We start from the raw sequence: 22,885 nt of genomic DNA on the forward strand, positions 1-22,885 counted from the left end.
TCTCACTCCTGCTGTGAAGGCCTTCCTGGAGATAACATAGTTCTCCTAAATTAACATAATCTATTACTTGAAAAAGTCCTGCCCAGATTCCTGTGTTTTCTTGAGTATCCTCTTCCTTTGTTTGTAAACCAAATAAATATGGGCTGCCCAGAAATGTCTTGGGCCAACTCAGAGAATACTGAAGCTGTAAGAGAGTTTGTCCCTCCTGGTGCCCTAAAATCATTGCCACTGTCTGCATTTATTTAAGCCTTTGCTGTGCACTCACTTGGGAGATTGCAGGCCTGTTCAGCCTGCAAGAACTTAGGTTTTCGATAGTTTGCCAACATGAGATTGTACACAGCACATTATTGGCTGATGGAATGGCAGGTGACCAACCACAGCACTGTGTTCTGTATCCTGGGTGCTGATTGGTTCAGTGACCATAGCATTGATCTGTTTGTTCTGCTGCACTGTGCCCATACATTCAGCATCTCTCCTTGAGCACTTCACATCGAGTACCCATATAGAATTTTACATGTTGTTAAAATTACATAGGTTTAAAAGTGTAGAAAGTGTTTAAGAGCATATGAAGTGTTTATAAGACTGTGGGAAAGGTTAATAAGAGAGTGGGAAAGGTTTATAAGAGCATGGGAAGGGTTTATAAAGCCTTAAAACATATACAAATAATAAAATATATATAATGCCCCTACTTTCTGGATTTTCACCTATTGCGGGAGTCTCTGGAACATAACTCCAGTGACAGGTGAGGGATCACTGTAGTGGGAACATGTAAATGTTTACATGGAATTCGAAACTAAAGAAACCTGCAACATAAAGTTTGGTGCCCACAGTCCAAAAGGTATCTTTACATAGTATTGATACATCTACTGATAAATCTTTAGGAAGCAGAAAAAAGTATGAAATATCTCTAAATATCTAAGTATTTAAATATTAAGCTTTTTAATTATTACTGCCATGAAGTACTTTTTAAGAATTTCTTCTTCATAAGAACTCTATGTGGTAAGTACTAATAATATCCCTGGTTTTACAATTGTGGAAAAAACAGAAAACTTAAAGAATTTATTTAAAATAACTCAGCTGGTAAGTGTAGGGAGAGACGCTAAATTGAGAATTGGACAGCTTGGCTCAAGAACCTATGTGTTTAATCACTAAAGTACAGGCTATGTATCTATCAGGGGTTGTCCTCACATAAAGATAAAGGAGTGTTTGTTACATGCAGTCCATCGTTCAGCACTGCTCAGTGTGAGAAAGTGATTCCTTCAAGTGCTCTGGCATAGAGGCTGTCTTGGTTACTTTCCTCTCATTGCTGAGACAAAATACCTGATGCCCAGTATTAAGGGAGGAAAGATTTATTTAGCTCACAGTTTGTGGAGGTTTCAGTCCATACTTGGCTGGCTCCAAGGCAGAGTGGCACATGGCAGAGGGTAACAGTTCGTGGTGGCAGAAGAGAGCAAAAGCAACAAGAGAAGAAGGGAGGGGTGGGAGGAGCAAGCTTCTCTCCCTTCCTTATACTGTATGCAAACTACCTGCCCCAGGGCGTGTGTAACACTCGTACCCACAATCCCAGCATCGGATCATGGATCAACCATAAACTCTAAAAGCCTGCCCTGTGACTGCATGAGGCTTTGGAGGGACATCCAGACACAAACCATATCAGAGGCCTAGAACCAAAGGCCAATGGGAGGAAGTACTGTCATTCTTTGTTTCCTATTGATTTTACTTATATTGGGACAGTATAAATTTCATTGTATCAGTGCTTTTTCCTTCAAGCTTTGCACTACAGGCAACACCATCCTCTAGCCTTGTTGTGTGTCTCTCTTAGCCTCAAGTCTTTCTAAGTCCCTTGCAGACTTGGACACTAAACTCCTGGGCTGCTCTTCCAGTTCAAGTTCTATTGTTATTCTGAATGTTTTTGGCATCTAAAAGGATGATCTATTCTATGTAGTTATGGTTCATCCAGTCCTTCACTAATTCATTCACTGATTTCACAGATAGTTAGTGAACATATTTATGATATGTTAGGTATCAGCTTGACTAGATTAAGGACTATACTGTGGTAAAACCTTGGTTTGCAAGCGTACTTTTTTCTGGAAACATGCTTATAATCCAAACCACTCTATACCGAAGTGAATTTCCCCATGAAAAATAATGAAAACTCAGATGATTCATTCTGCAACCCAAAAATATTCATATAAAATGACTACAATATTGTAAAATAGCAAAAAATAATGAAGAAAATATAAAATATAAATAAACATTAACTTGCACATACCTTTGAAAATCTTTTTGGCTGCTGTGAGGGACAGAAGAGGGTTATTTTGTAGGATAGTGCTATCACTAACAGAATCACTGCAATCTATTGGCTCAAAGGAATCTTTTTCTTTTCGGGTGACTTTGATAAGGAACCTATCCGATGACTTGTTTCTGCCTCCTTTGAGGATTTTGTGGAACTGTGACATTGCACTATTGTTAAACAGATTCATTGCTTGCACTCCTACAGCCTTATTTGGATGGTGATTTTCTACAAAATTTTGGACTGTTTCCCTCCTTTAAACATCTCCCTAATCTCATTTGAAGTGATATGAGAGATTCCTTCCCCTTTTGCTCCTCCTTCTCTGCAGATGAGATCTCCTCCATAACCTCTTGCTATTGGGAGATGATCACCCACAATCAATAGGGAGAGAGAGAGAGAGAGAAAGAGAGAGGGAGGGAGGAGGGAGGGAGGAGGGAGAGTGTCTTGGTTACTTTTGTCTTGTTGCTGAGACAGAATTACCTGACACCCAAAGTTAAAGGGGGAATGGTTTATTTAGCTCAGTTTGTAGAGGTTGCAGTCCATGATGGGGTGGCTCCAAGACAGGGAACACATGGTAGAGGGGCAACCATTGATGGTGGTGGGAGATAGCAAAAGTAGAGAGAGAGAGAGAGAGAGAGAGAGAGAGAGAGAGAGAGAGCACGAGAACAAACCTATTTCTGCTCTTTTTCTCTTATCCAGACTGCTGGGATTAGGGCAGTACCAATCCAATCAGTGGAGGTATCCAGCAATCACCCAGCCTTAATCCCAGCACCCTTAATCCCAGCATTGCCCTATGAATCAGTCACAAGCTCTAGATTGAGCTTCCTCTGAAAAAACCTGCCCCTCATGACTGTGTGAGGCTTTGGGGGGACATATAGACACAAATCATAACAGAGAAAAAGAGAACTTAAGTGTGATCGTGTCACATTTGATATCACTTGCTACTCATATTGCAAGACACTGCATTGTGTATTGAGTTCAAATTTCCTGGAAATGTTTGTTCATCTTGCAGAACACTCACAGAACAAGTTATTTGCAATCCAAGGTTTTACTGCATTTAGAAAATGAATAATATATTATTGCTGGGTTCATCTGTGAAGATGTTCTCAGAGCATGGTGTTGTGTGAATTGGTGGATTGAATCGGGAGAGTCCACCCTCTATGTCAGTGGACACCATCTAATCGGCGGGTGTCCAGATAGAGCACAAAATTCAGAGGGAAGGCGATTTCCTCATTTCTGTAGCTGGCACACATTTCTTCTCAGCCTGTGGATATCAGAGTTGCAGGAATATTGAGTTCCAGAATTTCCATAGGCCCCATCCTCCCATCACATGCTGGTCTAAAGACTTTGCCCTTAGACTGAGATTTGTACCGTTGCCTGGTTTCCCATTTCTGAGGCCTGTGGAGTTGGACTGAGCCACACTACTGCATCACTGGGTCTCTAGCTTGCAATCTGCCCATTGTGGGACTTTTCAGCTTCTATAGTTGGGTGAGCCAATCCACTGACACAGTCTCTCTTATACATCTAAATCTATCTATCCTATTTTTGTGTGTCTCTGGGGAACCCTGACTAATATAATCTGTGTTGGGTACTTAGGTATGCCCTGGGAAGAAAAGAAGTTAATGACATCATTTCTGTTCTTTAGTGGGGCAATAGACAGAGATAAAAAATGTGTAATTAATTATAATAGGTGTATTTTAAACCCAGCTGTGTATTGCCATCAGCATTAAGATATTGATGAAATAGTTATAGAGAGGGCTGGTGATGTAGGTCAGTGGTAGAGTGCTTGTCTAGCATGTGTGAAGCACTGTGTTCAATTCCTAGCACCACAGGACAATAATCCTCATTATCTAAATTACAGAGCTTTAAAGATTGTTATTGGGAATACAGGCACAAAAGTATGAATTCTACAACACTTTCAGGCCACTGCCAATATTTTCATTTTTTGTTTTTGTTTTTGCTTTTTTCTGGTACCAGGAATCAAACTCATGACCTTGTGTTTGCCAGGCAGGAGCTGTGCCACTGAGCTAAATCCCCAACCCCACTGCCAATATTTTCATATGAACAGAGCTCATACTTTAAGCAAAAATAAAACAGGAGATAGAACAAAAGGACTGGCCATGACCAGAGCATTACATGCCAAACTCGGGAGTGTGGAAATAAAAATTATTCTCCTACTTTCTTTGAGCTTTATTCAAAATGAAAATAAAATAATGATCATATCATTATTTGGTGAGAAACCTTGTAAGTAAACATTGTGGAAAAGGTAAATTGTTTGAAAACCTTCTTCTGTTCTAATTTTCTGTTGTTATGATTATTTTTAAAATGATGAGGAAAGAAAAAGAGCTGGACATGGTGGTGCATGCCTGTTATCCTAGCACTTGGGAGGCTGAGGCAGGAGAATCGTTGCAAGTTTGAGACCACCTTGGCCTCCAAAGTGAGCTCAAATCCATCATGAATTGTATAGTGAGACCCTGTCTCAAAAAGACAAAAAAAAAAAATAGTGAGGAGGAGTAGATTTGAAAATATGTTCTATTGATACAGAGGCATAAGCAACAGAAGGAAACGGCGGTGGTGGGGGCCAAGATCATATTTTAGTTTAAATATGATCATTTTTGTGTATTGTTGTCATAAACTACAAAAAAGTAGCAGGAGTCTCTTTATGTTTGCTTAATTCTAAGGAATTATAAAATATTTAATCTCAAAGGAATATTTCCTTTAACTATAAGCCAATGATGACCACAGAGCTGATTTAACATGTGTCATAGAACACTCCAGTTGTTTTGTAAGTTGTTATAATGGTTATGTGAAATATATTAAATTTATTTGAAAATAGACTGTAAATTAGTGTATCCAACGAATTATTGATGAATAATGAGCATACTGTGTAGGTTTTCTCTCATTAGTCATAAATCTATATAATTGTCTTAGTTACTTTTCTCACTGCTGAGACAAAATACCCCACACCCAAAATTAAAGGAGGAAAGGTTTACTGAGCTCACAGTTCATAGAAGTTTCAGCTCATAGTTGGCTGGCTCCAAGGTAGGGTGGCACATGGTAGAGGGGCATCACAGAGGAGAAATAGCCTATGGCAAGCAAGCAGGGAAGAACAAGCAAAGGATTCCCACAGCTCTTTCTGTTATTTATTTATTTATTTATTTTTGTCTTTTTGAGACAGGGTCTCACTATGCAGTTCAGGCTGGCCTTGAGCTCACTTTGCAGCCCAGGTTGGTCTTGAACTCGGAATGATCCTCCTGCCTCAGCCTCCCAAGTGCTGGGATTACAGACATATGCTACCACACCAGCTTCTCCCACACTCTATCCCTTAGCTTATCCAGGCTACTTACAGTTCTACCCACCCTTAAACCTAGCTAGTACCCTTGATTTTAGCATTGCACCATGAATCAGTTCCAACATCACACACCCTAGATTGAGTCACCTCTGAAAAAGACCCACCTATAATTGGATGAAGCTTTGGGGGGACATATAAACACAAGCCATAACATTCTGCCACTACCCCTGCAAAGACTCATGCACATCCTTTTATACAAAAGGCATTTAGTTCATCTCTAAAAATTGCCAAAGCTCTAACACTTTCAGCATTGCTGAAAAATCCAAGTTCAAAGTCTGCTCTGAGATTTAAGGCAAACTCTTAGCTGTAAGCCCCTGTACAAATGCAAAGTTAAACACTTCCAAAATTCAATAGTAAAGATAAACATTACCATTCCAAAAGGTACAAATAGGTGGATACAAAGGCATGTACAAAGCAAGTCCAAAATCCAGCAGGGAAAGCATTAACTCCTGTAGTTCCATATTTAGTATCTGAGGCAAGATGTGAACTCTAAAGGGTTTGGGTGGATCTGCAACTATGGGACTGTCAACAGTTGTAGCTTCCATGGCTTCTCTCTTGGGCTGGTTCTGCTCATTTCTTGCAGTTTTCCTCAGATAATCCATGATTTGGCTTCTTCCGACTTCTGGAATCTCCACTGCACCTTTGGCTTTACACTCACAGCTTCATATACTGCCCTCTCAGGGGCACCTGCCTGGCCTCCCAGGGCTTCTGAAATCTGGGTGGAAGACTTCCTGAGACCACAACTCTTGCATTCTGAGTGCATCTAAAACCAGCACCACATGGATGATGCTAAGGTCTGCCCCCAGGTGGAGAGTAGCCAGACTTTCTTCTCTCTTGGCTGTAGGGATTGAATGCCTATGAGCCAAATCCCAAGGAACAACTTCCCTAGGCCACAGCCATTCTGGAACATGGTGCTCTGGGGCTTCTCAAAGCAAAGTCTCGAGTCTTTCACTTTTGTAATTCTGAGGCTTTGAAAGCAAGAGTTCTGCTGCTTCTTGTGTTGTCTTCAGGCTATCATTTCTGTTGTCTTCTTCTGTAGTACTTAGCTTTTTCTTGCTAAGCTTTTTAGTGACTAATTCCTCCTCTGTTCCATCTTTGCAGGTAGCTGATTTACTAGAGCTTCCTTTCTGGTCAAACTCACAACATTTTGAATCATTCTGCTGGGCACTATGCTCTTGATTCTCAACATAAATCTGGCTAAAAGCCCCCAACAGTAGTCATGCTACTGCATCAACATTAAACAGCCTTTAAATTTCTTCTGCAAGATTAATTAGTTTGCCACCCTTCATTTCAGTCTCAGGCAAAGTCTCTGGACATGAGCAACATGCAGACAAACTTTCAGCTAAGGTTTAACACGCATTGTCTGGAGTTCAACAGCCAATTCAGTCCTTCTTCCTGTCAGAAATCTCCTGAGCCTGGTCTTTACTGGAAGAATTTCTATCAGCCTTCTTATCTTCTGAGCTCTGACCAGAATCTCCCATCAAATACAACCTAAAGTGTTCCAGCCCTACTATTTCAGCTGGCATGTCTGAAACTTTCCAAATTCTTCCTACAGGGAAGTCTGAAAGGTTTCTGGACCACATGGTCAGGTATAATCACAGCAATGATCCCACTTGTGTGCTGTCTGAGTTACTTTTCTTGCTGCTGAGACAAAATACCTGACACCTAACGTTAAAGTACAAAAGACTTATTTAGTTCATGGTTCATGCACGTTCCAACTCATAGTTGGCTGGTAGGATGACATGGCAGAGGGGAAACTGACTGTAGGTATCAGGAGAACTTTGCTGTTCACAACTCAATTCAAATATACATTGTTACTGCCTGGAATGTCCCTCTACCCCTGCCTTCTTTCTGGATTCTTACTGAGCTGTAGGAAGTAGTACCCAAATCCCTGCCTGTGGGGGGGATTTCCAACATTGCCAGGCTACAGCTCCTCCTCTTTTGCAGCCTCATTAGACTGTGTTTGTGCTTCTGTTCTGGCCCTGGTCGACTGCACTGCATGTCTAGTTACCTCCCAGAGCGCCCCCTCTAGACAGTGGCCCCTTCACTGTGAGACTAAGTATCAGTAGACAGAGTCCCCTTGAGACAAAGGAAGGAATAAAACGAAGGCCGTTCTGTTTCTGTTGAAGGAGAAGGACGCAGCCTCCTCATGTGGCGCTACCTGGCAGCACTCGAGGGCCTGTACCACCTCGTGCGCTGGTACCGGGAGAGGCAGGTGATGAGCCACCTCGAGGACAAGTATGTGTTCATCACGGGCTGTGACTCGGGCTTCGGGAACCTGCTGGCCAGACAGCTGGACATGCGAGGCATGAGGGTGCTGGCCGCCTGTCTGACGGAAGAAGGGGCCGAGCAGCTGAGGAAGCGGACGTCAGCACGGCTGGAGACAGTGATCCTGGACGTCACCCAGATGGAGAGCATTGCTGCAGCCGCCCAGTGGGTCAAGGAGTGCGTGGGGCGCAGAGGTATCAAAGAATACCTTCTCTGTTTGCTTATTTGGGCATGGAGGTGCAAAGGTCTTATACTGTAAATATATCAAAGGCAAGTTAGGAAAGGCAGGATTTGTCATTTGAAAGATAGTCATGAACTTCTCTGATGTTTTATTTCCTTAATAATATATTAGTTTAAAATCAAGCTCCGTATATAGAATGGAGGCTTTCATCTCACTTTGCATGTGGAGTATTTATAAACACAATGATTTATGGTTGGATAGTTTTCAAATCAATTTTTAAAGAATTATGATTATGCTATGATTTAGGCCTAGAACGTTCCCCCAGATTTCATACGCTCAGGGGCGGGGCTTTTGGAAGGAGGCTGGAATGATGAGGTGCCATGTTTATCAGGCGATTCATCTACAGATGAGTTCAGTGGCTGAGTGATCTGTTGTGGGTGGGTTCTGGGTAGAGGCTGGTCACTAGGGGAGTGACCTGGAAGGTTTTATTCCGCTGCAGCTACTCCCTGCTCACTCTGCACCCTGGCCACCATGATGCGAGCAGTTTTCTTCTGGCAGGCCTTTCTGGTGTGCTGTTACTGCCTTGGCGCTGGCTGACTATGACCTAATCTGTCAGCCAAAAGAAACTTTTCCTTCTTTAAATGGTAGGTATTGGATATTGTGTCTCAGTGATAAAGAAAGCGATGAAGATGTTTTCCCTTGGATGCCCCTTAAAATGTTGGCGTTCCTAAAAGCTTTTGGTCCTCCTTAAAATTCTTTTGATATTATTTTAAAAATTAATTTACTTTATTTCTTAGAGCAGTTTTAGTTTTGCAAAATATTGGACAGAGGGCCAGGGGAATAGCTCAGTGGCATGGTGCCTGCCTGGTAAGTGTGAGGTGCTGAGTTCAATTCCCAGTACTGCCCCCCCAAAAAACTGGACAGAGCATACAGTTCCTTATACACCTCTTCCTCCCACTTTCTCTTATTAACATTAGTGATGTATGTTTGTTACAACTAACCAGCCAATACTTATGTGTTATTGTTAAAGTTTGTAGTATACATTAGGGCTCTACTATGTGGTTTGGACAAATATAAAGGACACATTATATTATTGTAATGTCATACAGAATACACTAATGCCTCGGTTCATGGATGCTTCTGTTTGTGAACCGTTTGGTTCGCAGACTGAAGCATCTAGCAAAGTTTTGCTTCTGTCCACGAACTCAGCATGGGGTGATAAACATGACTGCAGCCATCTTCCCAGCACGAACATGAACCTGGCCATCATCCCTAGAATCGTGGAACAAATTGAGGTCACAAACCAAGGCATTACCACTGTCGTTTCATGCCCTACAAAGTCTCTACGCTCCACATATTTATGCCCACCTTATCATCCCCGGGCAGCTACTGTTCTTGTGGCTGCTCCCATAGCTTTGCCTTTTCCAGAATGTCATACAACTGTAATCATATTATATGTAATCTCATTTTTTTTATTTTAAGGAGAAACAAATTGAAAAACCCAGAATTTCAAAACAGGTTAGTAGTAGAGTTACAATAACGAATAATTATGTATTGTTGTCTTCATAGTAGTTATTCAGGGTACAAGGCATGATATCTTGTCCAAATCTTTTTTTTTTTTCCCAGGTACCGGAAATCGAACTCATGACCTTGAGCTTGCCAGGCAGGTGCTGTGCCACTGAGCTAAATCCCCAGGCCCATCTTGTCCAAATCTTGTCCCAAAAATATTAACACAAAACTTTCTCTTCAGTAAACTAGGAGAAACTAGCTGTATAACTATCTGGACTAGCTTTTGTGTACAAGTATATCTTTTTCTTTTTCTCTTCCTTCCTTTCACCTTTCCCCCATTTGTACCTGTACATAATTTGTACATGTACATAATTTATTTTAATTCTTTTTTCTCTGTTCCCTTCTCCACCTTCAACCATTCTTTCTGTCCTGATTTAAAAAAGCTGTTTCCACTTTTTTCCTTCAATTCTCTTTTTTTCCCTGGTACCGGGAATCGAACTCACAACCTCACCTGCCAGGCAGGCACTGTGCTGCTGAGCTAAATCCCCAGCCCCTTCCTTCAATTCTCTTTCTCTCTTTTAAAACCCCTTTTGTTGGGAAAAAAAAAGGAGAAAAACCAAAGGTAGGAGCTCAAGGGGAGAGGTTTATTTCAAAACAAACCTGAGAGGAATCACCCTGGGACTTAGACTACTATGGTCTTTTATAGGATCCTGAGCATAAATAGCCTGTGAAAGGAAAAAGTGAAAATGGGGCTTTTGAGGAGATAGTTGAGTGAAAAGGAGTTGTGAACAAGTTCTTCCTATTTCCCAATATCTATCCTGTACTTTGCTCCATATTTACACTTTGGGTTTCTCATGCAGGAGAAACAAGTTTGCATTATTTAAACTTGTATGTTTGATTTATTTCATTGAAGATTATGGATATATATCTTTTGTCTATTATTTTCTTTGCTTATTATTCCTTTTTTGGGGGGCAGTACTGGTAGGCAAATGCTCTATCATGAGCCACAATCTTATTTATTTTTTTCTATTTTTAGTACTAAGGATTGAACCCTGGGCCTTAACTGAGCTACATACCCAGTCTCTTTTTATTTTTTTATATTTTTATTTTTTATTTTTGGTCTTCTTGAGACAGGATCTCGCTACGCAGTTCAGGCTGGCCTTGAGCTCACTTTGTAGCACAGGCTGGTCTCGAACTTGCAATAATCTTCCTGCCTCAGCCTCCCGAGTGCTGGGATTACAGGTTTGCTCCACTATGCCCGGCCCCAGTCTCTTTTAAAATTTTTTAAAATTTTGAGACAGGGTCTTGTTAAATTGCTGGGCTTGAACTTGCAATCTTCCTGTCTCAGCCTCCTAGAGTGCTGGGATTACAGGCAAATGCCACCACACTCAGCTCCTGGACCTTTAGAAAAAATTTATTTTGATTTTTTTGAAATAGGGCCTCACTATGTAGTTCAGGCTGGCTTTGAACTCACTGTGTAGCCTAGGCTGGCCTTGAACATATGGAAATATTACTGACTCAGCCTCCTCCTAAGTGTTGAGATTCCTGGCATGTGCCACCTTACCCAGATCCTCACATTCACAATTTTAATTTTTTCACACTTTTTATTGTTATACAAATTAATGGTTTTCATTTTGGTGATTTATACTTGCATCTGACAATCTTTATCATTTTTGCCCCCTCATCACCTCCCTTACCCTCCATGTCTCCCTAGGTTCACCTATTTTGAGGGGTTTCAGTGGGCATATTTTGTTCATATCTGTTACTTACATCCACTTTCCAACTCTTTTATTCTCTTGTTCTCATCTAATGCAGGCTCCATTCTACTTTCATGAGACAGTGTGTCACTGATTTGCCAGGCTAGCTTCAAACTTGTGATGCTCCTGCCTCAGCCTCCCCTGGCAGCTGGAATTACAGGGAAGGGACACCATACCTGGGTTATTATTTCTTTTTTAAAAAGATTCTATTTGAATCTTTGATCTAAAATCATTTTTTTTCCTGACTACATACATTCTTTGGGATTTCAAAATGAGCAAGTATCAGGGCAAAATTTCTGTTTTTGTACTTTTAAAAATGCCTTTATTTTTTCCACATTTCTGAAAGATATTTTTGCTAGAAATGCAATTCTAAGTTTACCATTATTTTCTCTCTGCACACTGATGAATCCATTCCATTGTTTTCTAGCTCCTGTTTTTCTGCTAGCAGACAAGTTGCGAGGCTGCTTTCTGTTGAATATAATATGCCTTTCTTCCTGCTATTTAAGAATTTCTTTGCTCTTTGATGTTTATTTTGACGTGCGTAAATGTGGATTTCTCTACACATGGGGCTTATTAGCTTTTCCTGGTACTGGGATTGGGTCATGAATCTATTGCTCAGTTGAGATAGAAATTGTGAATCAGGAAAGCACAGCTCTGCCAGTAGCCCCAATACCTCCGGTCAACACCAGGTAACCCTGCTTGCGGTTTGTTACCATTGTTGGCTGCTGGTCTCTACCCTCTGTAGCTGCCGCTATTCCATGCTGGTTTGTACTGGGTGCCATCAGCTGGCTCTGTTGTTGCTGCTTTCTGTTGCTGATCTTAGTCGGATCCCGGTCTCTGGGGTTCTTCAGGGCTAATAGCTCCTAGTGTTTGTAGCTCTTTATTTTGAAGAAACTGCTCTGTCTACAGTATTTAGGATACTCACTATGTCTGAGTAGATTTGTAGGACCTTTAAAAGTCACACTACCCAAGAAATAGATCACAGGACCACTAGAGCAAGGCTTTACTTGAACATGACCAGAGCAAACCCCCCTACCCTAATCTGAGAAGTGTGAGGAGAACATTACTTACATAGTGACTTTAGGCCTATGATGGGCTGCAATTAAGGCCTGCTGATTGGTCCAAGCTAGTCTAAATTCAAGTCTTCTGATTAGAGCCTCCCCCCCTTCCCCCCGCCCCCGGTACCTGGAATTGAACTCACGACCTTGCGCTTGCCACACAGGTGCTGTGCCGCTGAGCTAAATTCCCAGCCCCTTAGAGCCTATTGATTGGTCCAAATTCAATCCTACTTATTTTAAATTGGAGCTTGCTACAATTAGAGCAGACATCTTCCAGAGCAGGTACAGGGCATCTGGGATAGCTATAGCTGTCAGGGCAGCAGCTTGCTGGAATGGCATAGACACAGCTGTTTGATTGATAGCTGTCATGTCTCTTCAAAAATGGCAGGCTGAAACTGGGGAATCTACAGGGGAGCTAGCTGTGTTAATCACAGTTACGGGAGTTTGTGTGGATCGGGGATGTTAACAATGGGACAGCAGCAGCAAAGCAACCTTAGGGGTGGAGGGGGGACATGGAAGCAGGAGGCAAGTTGTTCCATCCATCCCCCAGTGCCAAGGGGGAGGGTGAAGGGAAGTGAGGGGGAGGGATGCGACAGCTATGGGCTAAACCGTGCCTCCCTGCAGCTGGCCTAGGAAAAGGAGGGGGGATGTCAGGCTCTTGCTCTCTGTTTCATTTGCACTGAGCTACATCTCTAGCTCTTTTAAAAATTTTGTTTGTTTTTAAGTCACTAAGTTGCCCAGACTGGGCTCAAGCCTACACTTGTACATTATAGGTTCTTATGGTACTGTTGCTGATTTTATTACTATAGATGATAAACACTAAGGTGACATAGTGCTTGTTATCAACTGGTTTCTTCTGTATGCCTATCTGGATTGATAAATAAGACCATTTCCAGAGAACTGGGTAGCGAGCCAGATAAACTACAGCATCTCCTCTCAAATAAATAGAGGAAAGGAGATTCCAGGACAGAGACAAAGGCCTATGGTTAGGACTTTACCACATCCAGAGGTAAAAAATAACCCTATGAATATCAGCATATGATACATGTCATATAATTTAGCTGCAGACTCAGGCCTTTGTTATACATAGGTTAACTCTTTTACAAAGAAAAGTGAAACATTCTTTTGCACCTTTGAAAACAGTTTTCAAAACTCAATTGCATTTTCATGTTTAAATGCCATGTTTTTACATTGCAAATTAAATTTATGTATAAGAGAAAGGTGCATTTATTTAAAAAAACTTTAAAGAAATGAAAGAATCCTCTTCAGAAACTTTCTGAAATGGGTAAATGTTGGTGTGTCTCTTTCTTTATTATTCTAATTTTTGGTCTGACCTTGTCCTTGGGAAGAGAAACTTCTAGCCATTTGACTTTGATGGCTTTTTATACGCATGTGTCAAGTTAGATTTACTAGGCACAATGACATGCTATTAGTAAGTTGTATTAAAGTTTAACTGAGCTTCCGGTCTGTCGACTTCTTAGTCCTCAGAGATGGGTCTTTCTATTTTAGAATATTTGAACTTGAGGAATTGGGCCCTACTCCTCTGTATTTTGTTAAAGAAGTCAAGTCTTGGGTATTTTCTAAAGTACTGTTTAGTGAAAAAAAAAGCTTTCTCATCATATAGGAATAAAATTTCTAAATATCTTCATTGTATTTTCGTTATCAGAAGTCATCAATAATGTGTTTCTTGCCTCCCTTCCCTTATGCTTAATTATGTTAAATATTTTAAACAATCTTCTTCATCTTCCTTCCTCCATCCCTGCTAGGGAAAAGGGTGGGTGTATGTGTGAATGCATGTAAGTCTATGTACCATCTCATCTCAACCCTTTTCCCCATTTTTCAAATCTAATTTCTAATATCAGTTAAAAAAAAGTTTAATCAACTGGTTTCTTCTGTATGCCAGTATCTGGATTGGGTAACTTGATGCAGACCATTTCCAGAGAACTGAGTGGTGAGCCAGATAAACTGCAGCATCTCCTCTCAGATAAATAGAGGAAAGAAGATTCCAGGACAGAGGCAAAGGTGTATAGTGGGCCACATAATCATTTTGACTATTTCTAAAAAGCAGAGAAAAAACCCTGGAATCTGTGTGGAAGAAGAAAGAGCATTTGGTAATTTTTCGTCCATGTTATCTATAACTCTGGTCAAAGAAAAAGATTTGTCTGAATTGCAATTCCACTTTGACAATGGCAAATCCAGTGAATTCCATCCAAGAGTGGTTTTACTATTGTACCATGGGAGGTACTAACTCTATTAAATACATTATTTTGAACAGATGAGAAATCTGGCTGTGTTCACAAATGAGAGGAAAAACTGATTTGACTGTGATCATTTTTAGGGTTTTCAAAAAAAATACTCCAATAAATTTCCTCAGTTTTTTCTTCAAGGGCCTGTAGTGATAATGATTTGAATACAACATCAGATCTTTAAGTGTAGAGCAGATTTATAAGTAGGACTTTTGTTAGTTTCTGCATAGATATCACTCAACCACTTGCAGGTGTGTATACTTAAAATGCGTATATAGTTACGGTACTAAAATGGTTATTGATTGGGTTTGTTTGATTATTTTGAGACTGGGTCTTGCTATGTAGTACAGGCTGGCCTTGAACTCACTTATGTAGCCCAGGCTGGCCTGAACTCAGAGTGATCCTCCTGCCTCAGCCTCCCAAGTGCTGGGATTACAGGCGTGTGCCACCACTTCCGGTACACCATCACTTCCCGTACGCCACCACACCCAGCTATCAGTTGGTTTTGAGAGAGAATGTGGCATCACAAGTATCAACTGCCACCTTATTCTCCTTGATTTATAGATTTCTGACAGTATTCCTTTCTCTGTCTTGTTTTTGCCATTCACTTGGTACACCTTGTACAATGGAAGGGGGAGATTGGGAAATTAAATATTTCCTGTTACTATACCACCCTGTTTCATTGCATTTACTTCTAATTTCTGTGCTCTCTGAGCATATCTCATGTATGAAGGTCATTTTTCCTCTAAAATAGGAGCATATATTTTCTCTAGCATTTTTTGTTGTCTAGCATTTTTAGTTGTTCTTAGTAGGAAACTTGGTGAAGGAACCAGTCATCATTTTTATCTGAGACTCAATTCCTGACTTGACTTTCATTGTTTCAGGACTCTGGGGCCTGGTCAACAACGCAGGCATTTTTCCCCCAGTCACAGTGAGTGAGTGAGTGGCACAGGACTGAAGACTTGGTGAATACTCTCAAAGTGAACCTCATTGGTTTGACCGAGGTGACCCTGAGCGTGCTTCCCTTGGTGAGGAAAGCGCGAGGGAGGATCGTCAATGTCTCCAGCGTTTTTGGAAGAATTGCTGTCCCTCCTGCAGCCTACAGCTGCTCCAAGTATGGAGTTGAAGCGTTTTCAGATGTACTGAGGTAACGCTGTGGAGGCAAAACAGAAACAACTATTGAACGCGTCCCCACGTCTTAGGCATGGTGCTGTGCACTTGCACTACTTTATCCTATTTCATCACTCCCCAAATCTTAGTTCATAGATATGATTACTAGTCCATTATATATAGAAAACTAAGGCTCAGATTTAAATACCTTTTCCAAAATTCACCTGCCACAGCCACGGTTTGACAGAGCCACATTTCTGGCTCAAGGTCTTTTTGTTCTTCCACCCAATTCACTGAGATTCTCAAGAGTTACCCTTGGTAAAATTTAATTTCTGAAGAATGAATAATTCTCTTTTATTCTGAGTGAGTTGTTACTGTCTCTTCCTGGTGATCCTCTTCCTCCCAGCTTCCTCACCTGCTTCCAAGTTTTTCTTCCCTTTCCTCTGCATGTGTTTTATTATAATTTGAATTTGCTGCAACCCCTCATGGCCCTTCCTTTGACACTTGGCTTTTGCTCACCTACTATTTCTGCTTCCATCTTTTGGTTTTGTTTTGGTTCTTCGAGACAAGGTCTCACTTTGTAGTCTAGGCTGATCTTGAACTCACTATGTAGCCCAGGCTGATCTCAAACTCACAATGATCCTCCTGCCTCAGCCTTCTGAGGGTTGGGATTACAGGTGTGCATCACCACACCCAGTTGCTTCCTTTTTCAAAAATTTTCAGTTATATTTTAATTTCTATGGGGAGTCCTATTGATAGTTCATTTCTTTGTGTTAGCTGATAGTATGTATGTAACATTTTGTGCACTTATTATATGTCAGACATGGTTGTGAGTACATCTATTAAATCACTTAAATTTCTCTTTTTGGCCTATATTTCCAGACTGGAGACTGAACTCAGTGCCATGCACTCAGCTACCTCCCAAGCCCATTTTTCTTTTACTTTATTATTATTTTTTTAAATTTTGAGATAAGGTCTTGTAAAGATGCTAAGTGTTCTAGGCTAGTCTGAAACTTGTGATCATGATCATCTAGCTTCAGCCTCTGAGCGTGCTGGGATCAGAGGCCTGAGCCACCATCCCCAGTATTACTTAAATTTCATAGGACTCCAGTGGGGAAGTTATTATTTTGATCCATATCGTATATGTGAGGAAACCAAGGTGGAGCAGCTTAGCAATTTGACTGTGCTTTTGTCTTTGAAGTTCCCACTCTCTGATAAGCCAGGCTTCCTCTTTCTTTATCTGGCGAGTTCCTCTATCCACCAGGCTCAACTGAAGTGTCTTCTTAATGAAAGCTTTCTGACTGCCTCAGAAAATCTCTCTGCCTCTGCACCCCCTCTCTACTTATGTAGCTCTTTCAATACTTTTTTTTTTTTTTTTTTCCGGTTTGTTTTTCTTCTGGTACCGGGACTCGAACTCATGACCTTGCGCTTGCCAGGCAGGCACTGTGCTGCTGAGCTAAATCCCCAGCCCCTCAATACTTATTGAAATTCTTTCTTTTTCCCCAGTAGTGGTGATTGAACCCAGGGCTTTATATATGCTAAGCATGTACTCTATCTCCGAGCTACACTCCCAGGCCATGTAATTCTTTGGAGTTTTTTCATACTTATTGGACTTACCCACTGTGAGCTTTTGGAAGTGAGGAAGTGAGTTTTAATCTGCTGAGATTGTGCATGTAAAATGTTTAATATTGTACCTGTCATTGTAAGTGCTTGTTTTCTTTATTATAGAAATGGTTTTCCTTTCACCATCTGTGTGCAGCATATAATGGGTAATTAAATGGTCAGTAAACAGGGGGCTGGGGATTTAGCTCAGAGGCACAGCGCCTGCCTGGCAAGCGCAAGGTCCTGAGTTCAATTCCCGGTACTGGAAAAGAACCGAAAATAAATAAATAAATAAATGTTTGGTAAACAATTGGATATATAATTAAATGTTTATAGTAGTTGATATAATCATATTTAATTGTTGAAACTAAGGGTTTTTAAATTTTTATTTTTCCTCTTCATTTTTTATTCTTTAAAATACTCAGTAGCGTTTTTTAAAATTAAATTAATCATTTTTGTCTTGTTTTGTGTTATCCTTCCTGACAGCACTGACATGCTCTTAGCTCCCCGAGTGCTGGGATGACAGGCGTGTGCCGTCACTTCCGGTATGCCACCACACCCAGCTGTCAGTTGGTTCTCCACCCTCCGACCCCAGTACCGGGAATCGAACTCACGACGTTGCGCTTGCCAGACAGGCGCTGTGCTGCTGAGCTAAATCCCCAGCCCCTTGTCGGTTTTGAGAGAGAATGCGGCATTACAAGTGTCAGTTGCCACCTCATTCTCCTTGATTTCTAGATTCCTGACACAGTATTCCTTTCTCTGTCTTGTTTTTGCCATTTACTTGGTACACTTTGTAAAATGGAAAGTGGAGATTGGGACATTAAATATTTCCTGTTATTATACCACTTTGTTTCATTACATTTACTTCTAATAATCAAAGGAATTAATTTGAGGGGGTTTGTTGCAGGCGTGAGCTGAGAGAGTTTGGGGTGAAAGTCAGCATAGTTGCTCCTGGCTTCTTCAATACGGGGATGACAAACAAGTTGATTTGCTTAGAGAAAATGAAGCAAGCCTGGAAGGAAGCCCCTACGCATATTAAGGAATCCTATGGACAGAAGTATTTGGATGTTTGTAAGTTTTTTTTTTTTTTCCTAAAAATAATGTATGGTTGTATAAGAAAAGGCAGAGGGGATTGGTGGAGAAAGATTGGCAGATGGCTTGAGACAAAGCTTTTTTAAAAAAGCCTTCCCAGCACAGGAGTGGGGCAGGAAGATCCCAGTGCTCTCTTGGTTGGCGCAGTCTTTCGGCTGTCACATTCACAGAAAGGGCTGTAGGCAGCCTAGAGCCAAGGTCTTTCTGCCCTACCTGTTACCCATGTATGGATGGGCTAGGTTCCCTGAACAATAGGAAGCATTTCATACTTCGATGTATGGAATCTTCGGTCTTGAGAGGAGGGCTCTTTGATAGTTTGGCAGGGTTGATGTGTGGTGTGAGATATCTGCTTGACTTAAGTGCAGTCTTCAATACTGTCTGCCTTGTTGGTTGAAGATCCTGGCCATAAACTCTGTCTTACTGTGACAGGAGGGAGGCTGTCGGCAGGGAGAGGTCAGTGGGCAAGGACCTGGTTCACCAGACTCCAGTTCAGCTTTAAGTTAATTTGGGTTGGGGGAGAGAAGAGAGCAAAAAATTTACTTAATACCCTTTTCTATTTCATCCAATATATCCAAAATACTGTTATAAAATACTAATTGTCAGTGTAGAAGTTATTCATGATATATTTTATGTTTTTTCCTAGTAGGCTTTGAAAATTAGTTTTGATTTTATTTTATGTACTTGGAAGCCAATTTTTCCTAGGAAGTACTACTTTCCTATTAGATTTAATAGAATGTAGTTGTCAACAGCCTTACGCATAATAGTTCTAAATGGAAACAATTGAAACATGCACCAGTTGATAAATAAACAACAATGTGCTGCAGCCTTACAGTGGAATTTCATTTGGCAGTGAAAAGCTAGGGTGCATTGATAACTGCTGCAACATAGAAGAATCTTCAAAACATGTTGCTCAGCCAAAGAATCCTTACAAAGGACTGTAACATATGACTCCATTTGTATGAAATTTCCAGAAAGGCAAATCCATAGAGATAGGAAGTGTATTAGTGGTTGCTCTGGGTTGGGTGAGCTGCTGAGAAAAGAAAGTGATTGTTGATGTGTACCAGATTTTTTTTTTTTTCTTTCTTTTTTTTTGTTGATTTGTTTTTGTTTTTGTGCTGTTGGTTGAACCAGTGTCACATGCAGGTAAGCAAGTGCTCTTATTGCTGAGCTACACCCCCAGCTTTCAGGATTTCTTTTTGGTCTGCTGTACATGTTCTAAACATGGATTGTGGTGGTGGTTGCCGAACTGTGAATACTGTGTGCTAAAAATCATTAATTTACACATTTTTAATGCTGATTTTTATGACCCAATAAAAATTTTAGAAATTTTCAAATTGAAAAACCAGATTAATATATGTGTGTTGGTGCAAATATACTTAAAATTTTTCTAGTAACTGAAATGAGTTTTGTGTCTTTTTTTTTTTTTTTTTGAGGCAGGGTCTCACTACATAGTTCAGGCTAGCCTTGAACTCACTTTGTAGCCCAGGCTGGCTCAAACTTGCAATGATCCTCTTGCCTCAGCCTCCCAAGTGCTAGGATTATAGGCGTGCGCCATCACGCCTGGCTGAAATAAGTTTTAAAATTAAAATAGATTAAAATAAAATTGAAAATTCAATTTTATTCACACTAGTTATATTCCAAATATTCCAAAGCTATTGGCTGTCAAAGAGGGAAGCACAGGTCTGGTTGGTTCATTGTAATACTTTGGGATTAATGTGGTTAGACCTTGTGACTTCATGCAAAAAGATTTTAAGGTAGCAGTATAAGGACTAAGATTGCTAATCATTTTTCCTCTTTTTGTATACAGATTACAGATTGACAAATAAAATGCTGTCATATTCCAAAATAAACCTGAACCCGGTCACTGACTGCATAGAACATGCTCTGACCTCTGCACATCCTCGTACTCGATATTCAGGGGGCTGGGAGGCAAAATTTTTCATCATTCCTCTGTCTTATTTACCTACATCGCTGGCAGACTACATATTGACCAGATCCTTTCCCAAGCCAGCCCAGGTAGCCTAAAGAAACTGGTTTAGTAGCTCTGGGAATGAGCAATACAAAAGTCTGCAATTGGTTGCTAGTGTTTCAGCAACCTTTATTCAGAGCGTAGGCCGTTTGTAACAATAGCCACTCTTTTCTCAAGTCATTTGTCTGATCTCATCAGAAAACCCATGTGTTCACATGTTTACTACTTTTGTTGACAGATCTTTGCTATATTCTAAACACTTTTTGATAAAGACGTTTCTAAAATGCATCGTTCCTTCTTTCCCTATTAAACTGAGCCAAGTGAAAGCAATGTAACCTGTTCTGATGTCATTTCTTTATATATATAAATAGTTCCTTTCTGATGTGAGAGACTCTCCTTCGGTACTACCGAGAACCATGTAGCTGTGGGATGACAGGCATGAACCACCATGCCCAAGTATATTATGTAATATTCTTGATTTGCTAGTTTTATTACTATTGAAACTGATTTCAGTTGACTTGCTAATGTTCTTGATTGATTTCCTGGTATTGAAAATGAGAATCTGGTATTTTTATATCACTTTCCTGCTCATTTCTTTTGCCTTTGTATTTCTAAAGAACTATCACATTTTTCACTAAGTTAATAGTGTTTGCAGTGTTAAGTATGAGAATGTTATTTACTGTTTATTCACACATTTTTCCTGATACGGGGTGACCTTCCCCTGCACTTTGTCCTTTGTCTGTATGGGTTGCCTGTTCTCAGTTATTTTCCTGAAACTTCTCATCTCATTCTTGCTGTCTGATGCTGTTTTCTGGAGTGTATAGCTTCTTGTTTTTCTACCATATGTGGGGAGACCTCGTTCTTACTACTTTCTAAGTCTTTGCATTTCTGAAAATTCTCCATTCTTATAGATTGGCTGAGTATGGGACTGCAGGATAAAAAATAATTTTTCTCATAATTTTGAAGACTTTATCCTTTTGTCTTCTGTGATATATCAAGAACTTTCTCATTTCTGATTCTTCGTGCATGAGTGATTTGGCCCATTCTGTGGAAGTTTTAGAATCTTTTTATTGTTGATGTCCTAAAATTCACTGTGATGGAGTAGGGGTAAATCTGGGTTCGCCGCACAAATCATGACATTGGAGAAAGTTCAGAGAATTGCTGCAGTGATGACAAGTGAGAAGATTTGGCCTGTGTAAGAGGGAGGACAGGTTTAAATTATTTCCACAAATGATGTAGAAAGGTTTATTTTCCCCCACAGCCTTACCAGCATTTGTTATTCCATGAATCTTTATGATGGTCATTCATTCCGTAGTAAGTTGGAGTCTCAGTGTTGCTCTAATTTGTATTTTTCTATTGGTCAGTGAGGTTGAACATTTTTTTATGTATTTATTGGTCATTTGCACTTCTGAGAAGTATATATTCATTACAGCTGCCCATTTTTGATTGATCTTTTATTTTGGGGCATCTAATCTTTCTCAGTTCTTTGTATGTTCTAGATGTTAGTCCTCTCTCAGCGGAATAGCTGGCAAAATTTGGTTTTTTCCTTTATTGTGCAGAGCTTTTGAATTTGATATTATTCCATTTGTTGATTCTTGGTACCATTTCTTGTGCCACTGAGGTTCTGTCCTTGCTATGCCTATGTCTTCAAGAGTTTTATCTATTTTATTTTCCAACAGATTGTTTCTGTTTTAACATTTTAATGAAAAGGTGTAATAAAAGCTTTCCATTTCTCCCCATTTAATATCATGTTGGCAGTAGGTTTGTCCCAAATGGCTTTTGTCAGATTGAGATAAAGTCCTACTATACCTGTTTTATTCAGTTTTTTTTTCATAAATGAATGTTGGATTTTGTCAAGGCTTTCTTTACATCTATTGAGAAGATCAGGTGATTTTTGCCCTTGATTCTGCTTGTGTGATCTATTACATTTATTGAGTTGTGTGGGTTAAACCATCCTTGCATACACGGGATGAAGCCTCCTTGGTCAAGATGTAGGATCTTTGTAATAATTTCTTGCATTTTGTTTGCCAGCATCTTGTTGAGGATCTTTGAATCTACTGTCATTATGAAAAGTGACCTGTAGTTCTCTTTTAAGGTCAAATACTTGTCTGGATAACTCTAAGACAGATTCCTCTGCCAAACAAGCCACTCCAATATAGTTTTGGCCCATCAACAGCTCTCCTCATAATCCCATTCCAAGATCTTGACTTAGAACCAGAATATTTTACAGAAGAGCTTGAAATGATTTGTAACAGAGAAAAAGCTCAAAAGGGCAAATGGTGGTATATGGGACCCTGACTGTTCATGCCACAGTGAGTACAATGGAAACTCACTAAGTCCCTACATGAGGCCTTCCACCTAGGGGGAGATGTCACTACCACTATGGAACATAGATTTTATAGGACCTGAAATCCATAATGTAATCCAGGTCTATGCCCTCCATAACCC

The 22,885-nt window shown here is 40.3% G+C and overlaps 1 protein-coding gene across 1 annotated transcript in view; it reads left to right on the forward strand.

The window, feature by feature from the left end:
* LOC102015081 (17-beta-hydroxysteroid dehydrogenase type 6-like) overlaps positions 1–20,760 on the forward strand; it is a 62,464-nt gene extending 41,704 nt beyond the window's left edge. The window contains 5 exon segments of the mRNA XM_013521022.1: positions 7,775–8,107; positions 15,549–15,595; positions 15,597–15,811; positions 18,284–18,447; positions 20,276–20,760. Of these exon segments, the coding sequence (XP_013376476.1) occupies positions 7,795–8,107; positions 15,549–15,595; positions 15,597–15,811; positions 18,284–18,447; positions 20,276–20,493 (957 nt within the window). The 5' untranslated portion in view covers positions 7,775–7,794 and the 3' untranslated portion in view covers positions 20,494–20,760.
* Positions 20,761–22,885: the final 2,125 nt, after the last annotated feature.

This window comes from Chinchilla lanigera, unplaced genomic scaffold, assembly GCF_000276665.1.
Source record: "Chinchilla lanigera isolate Chin_1 unplaced genomic scaffold, ChiLan1.0 scaffold00057, whole genome shotgun sequence".
Lineage (NCBI taxonomy): Eukaryota > Metazoa > Chordata > Mammalia > Rodentia > Chinchillidae > Chinchilla > Chinchilla lanigera.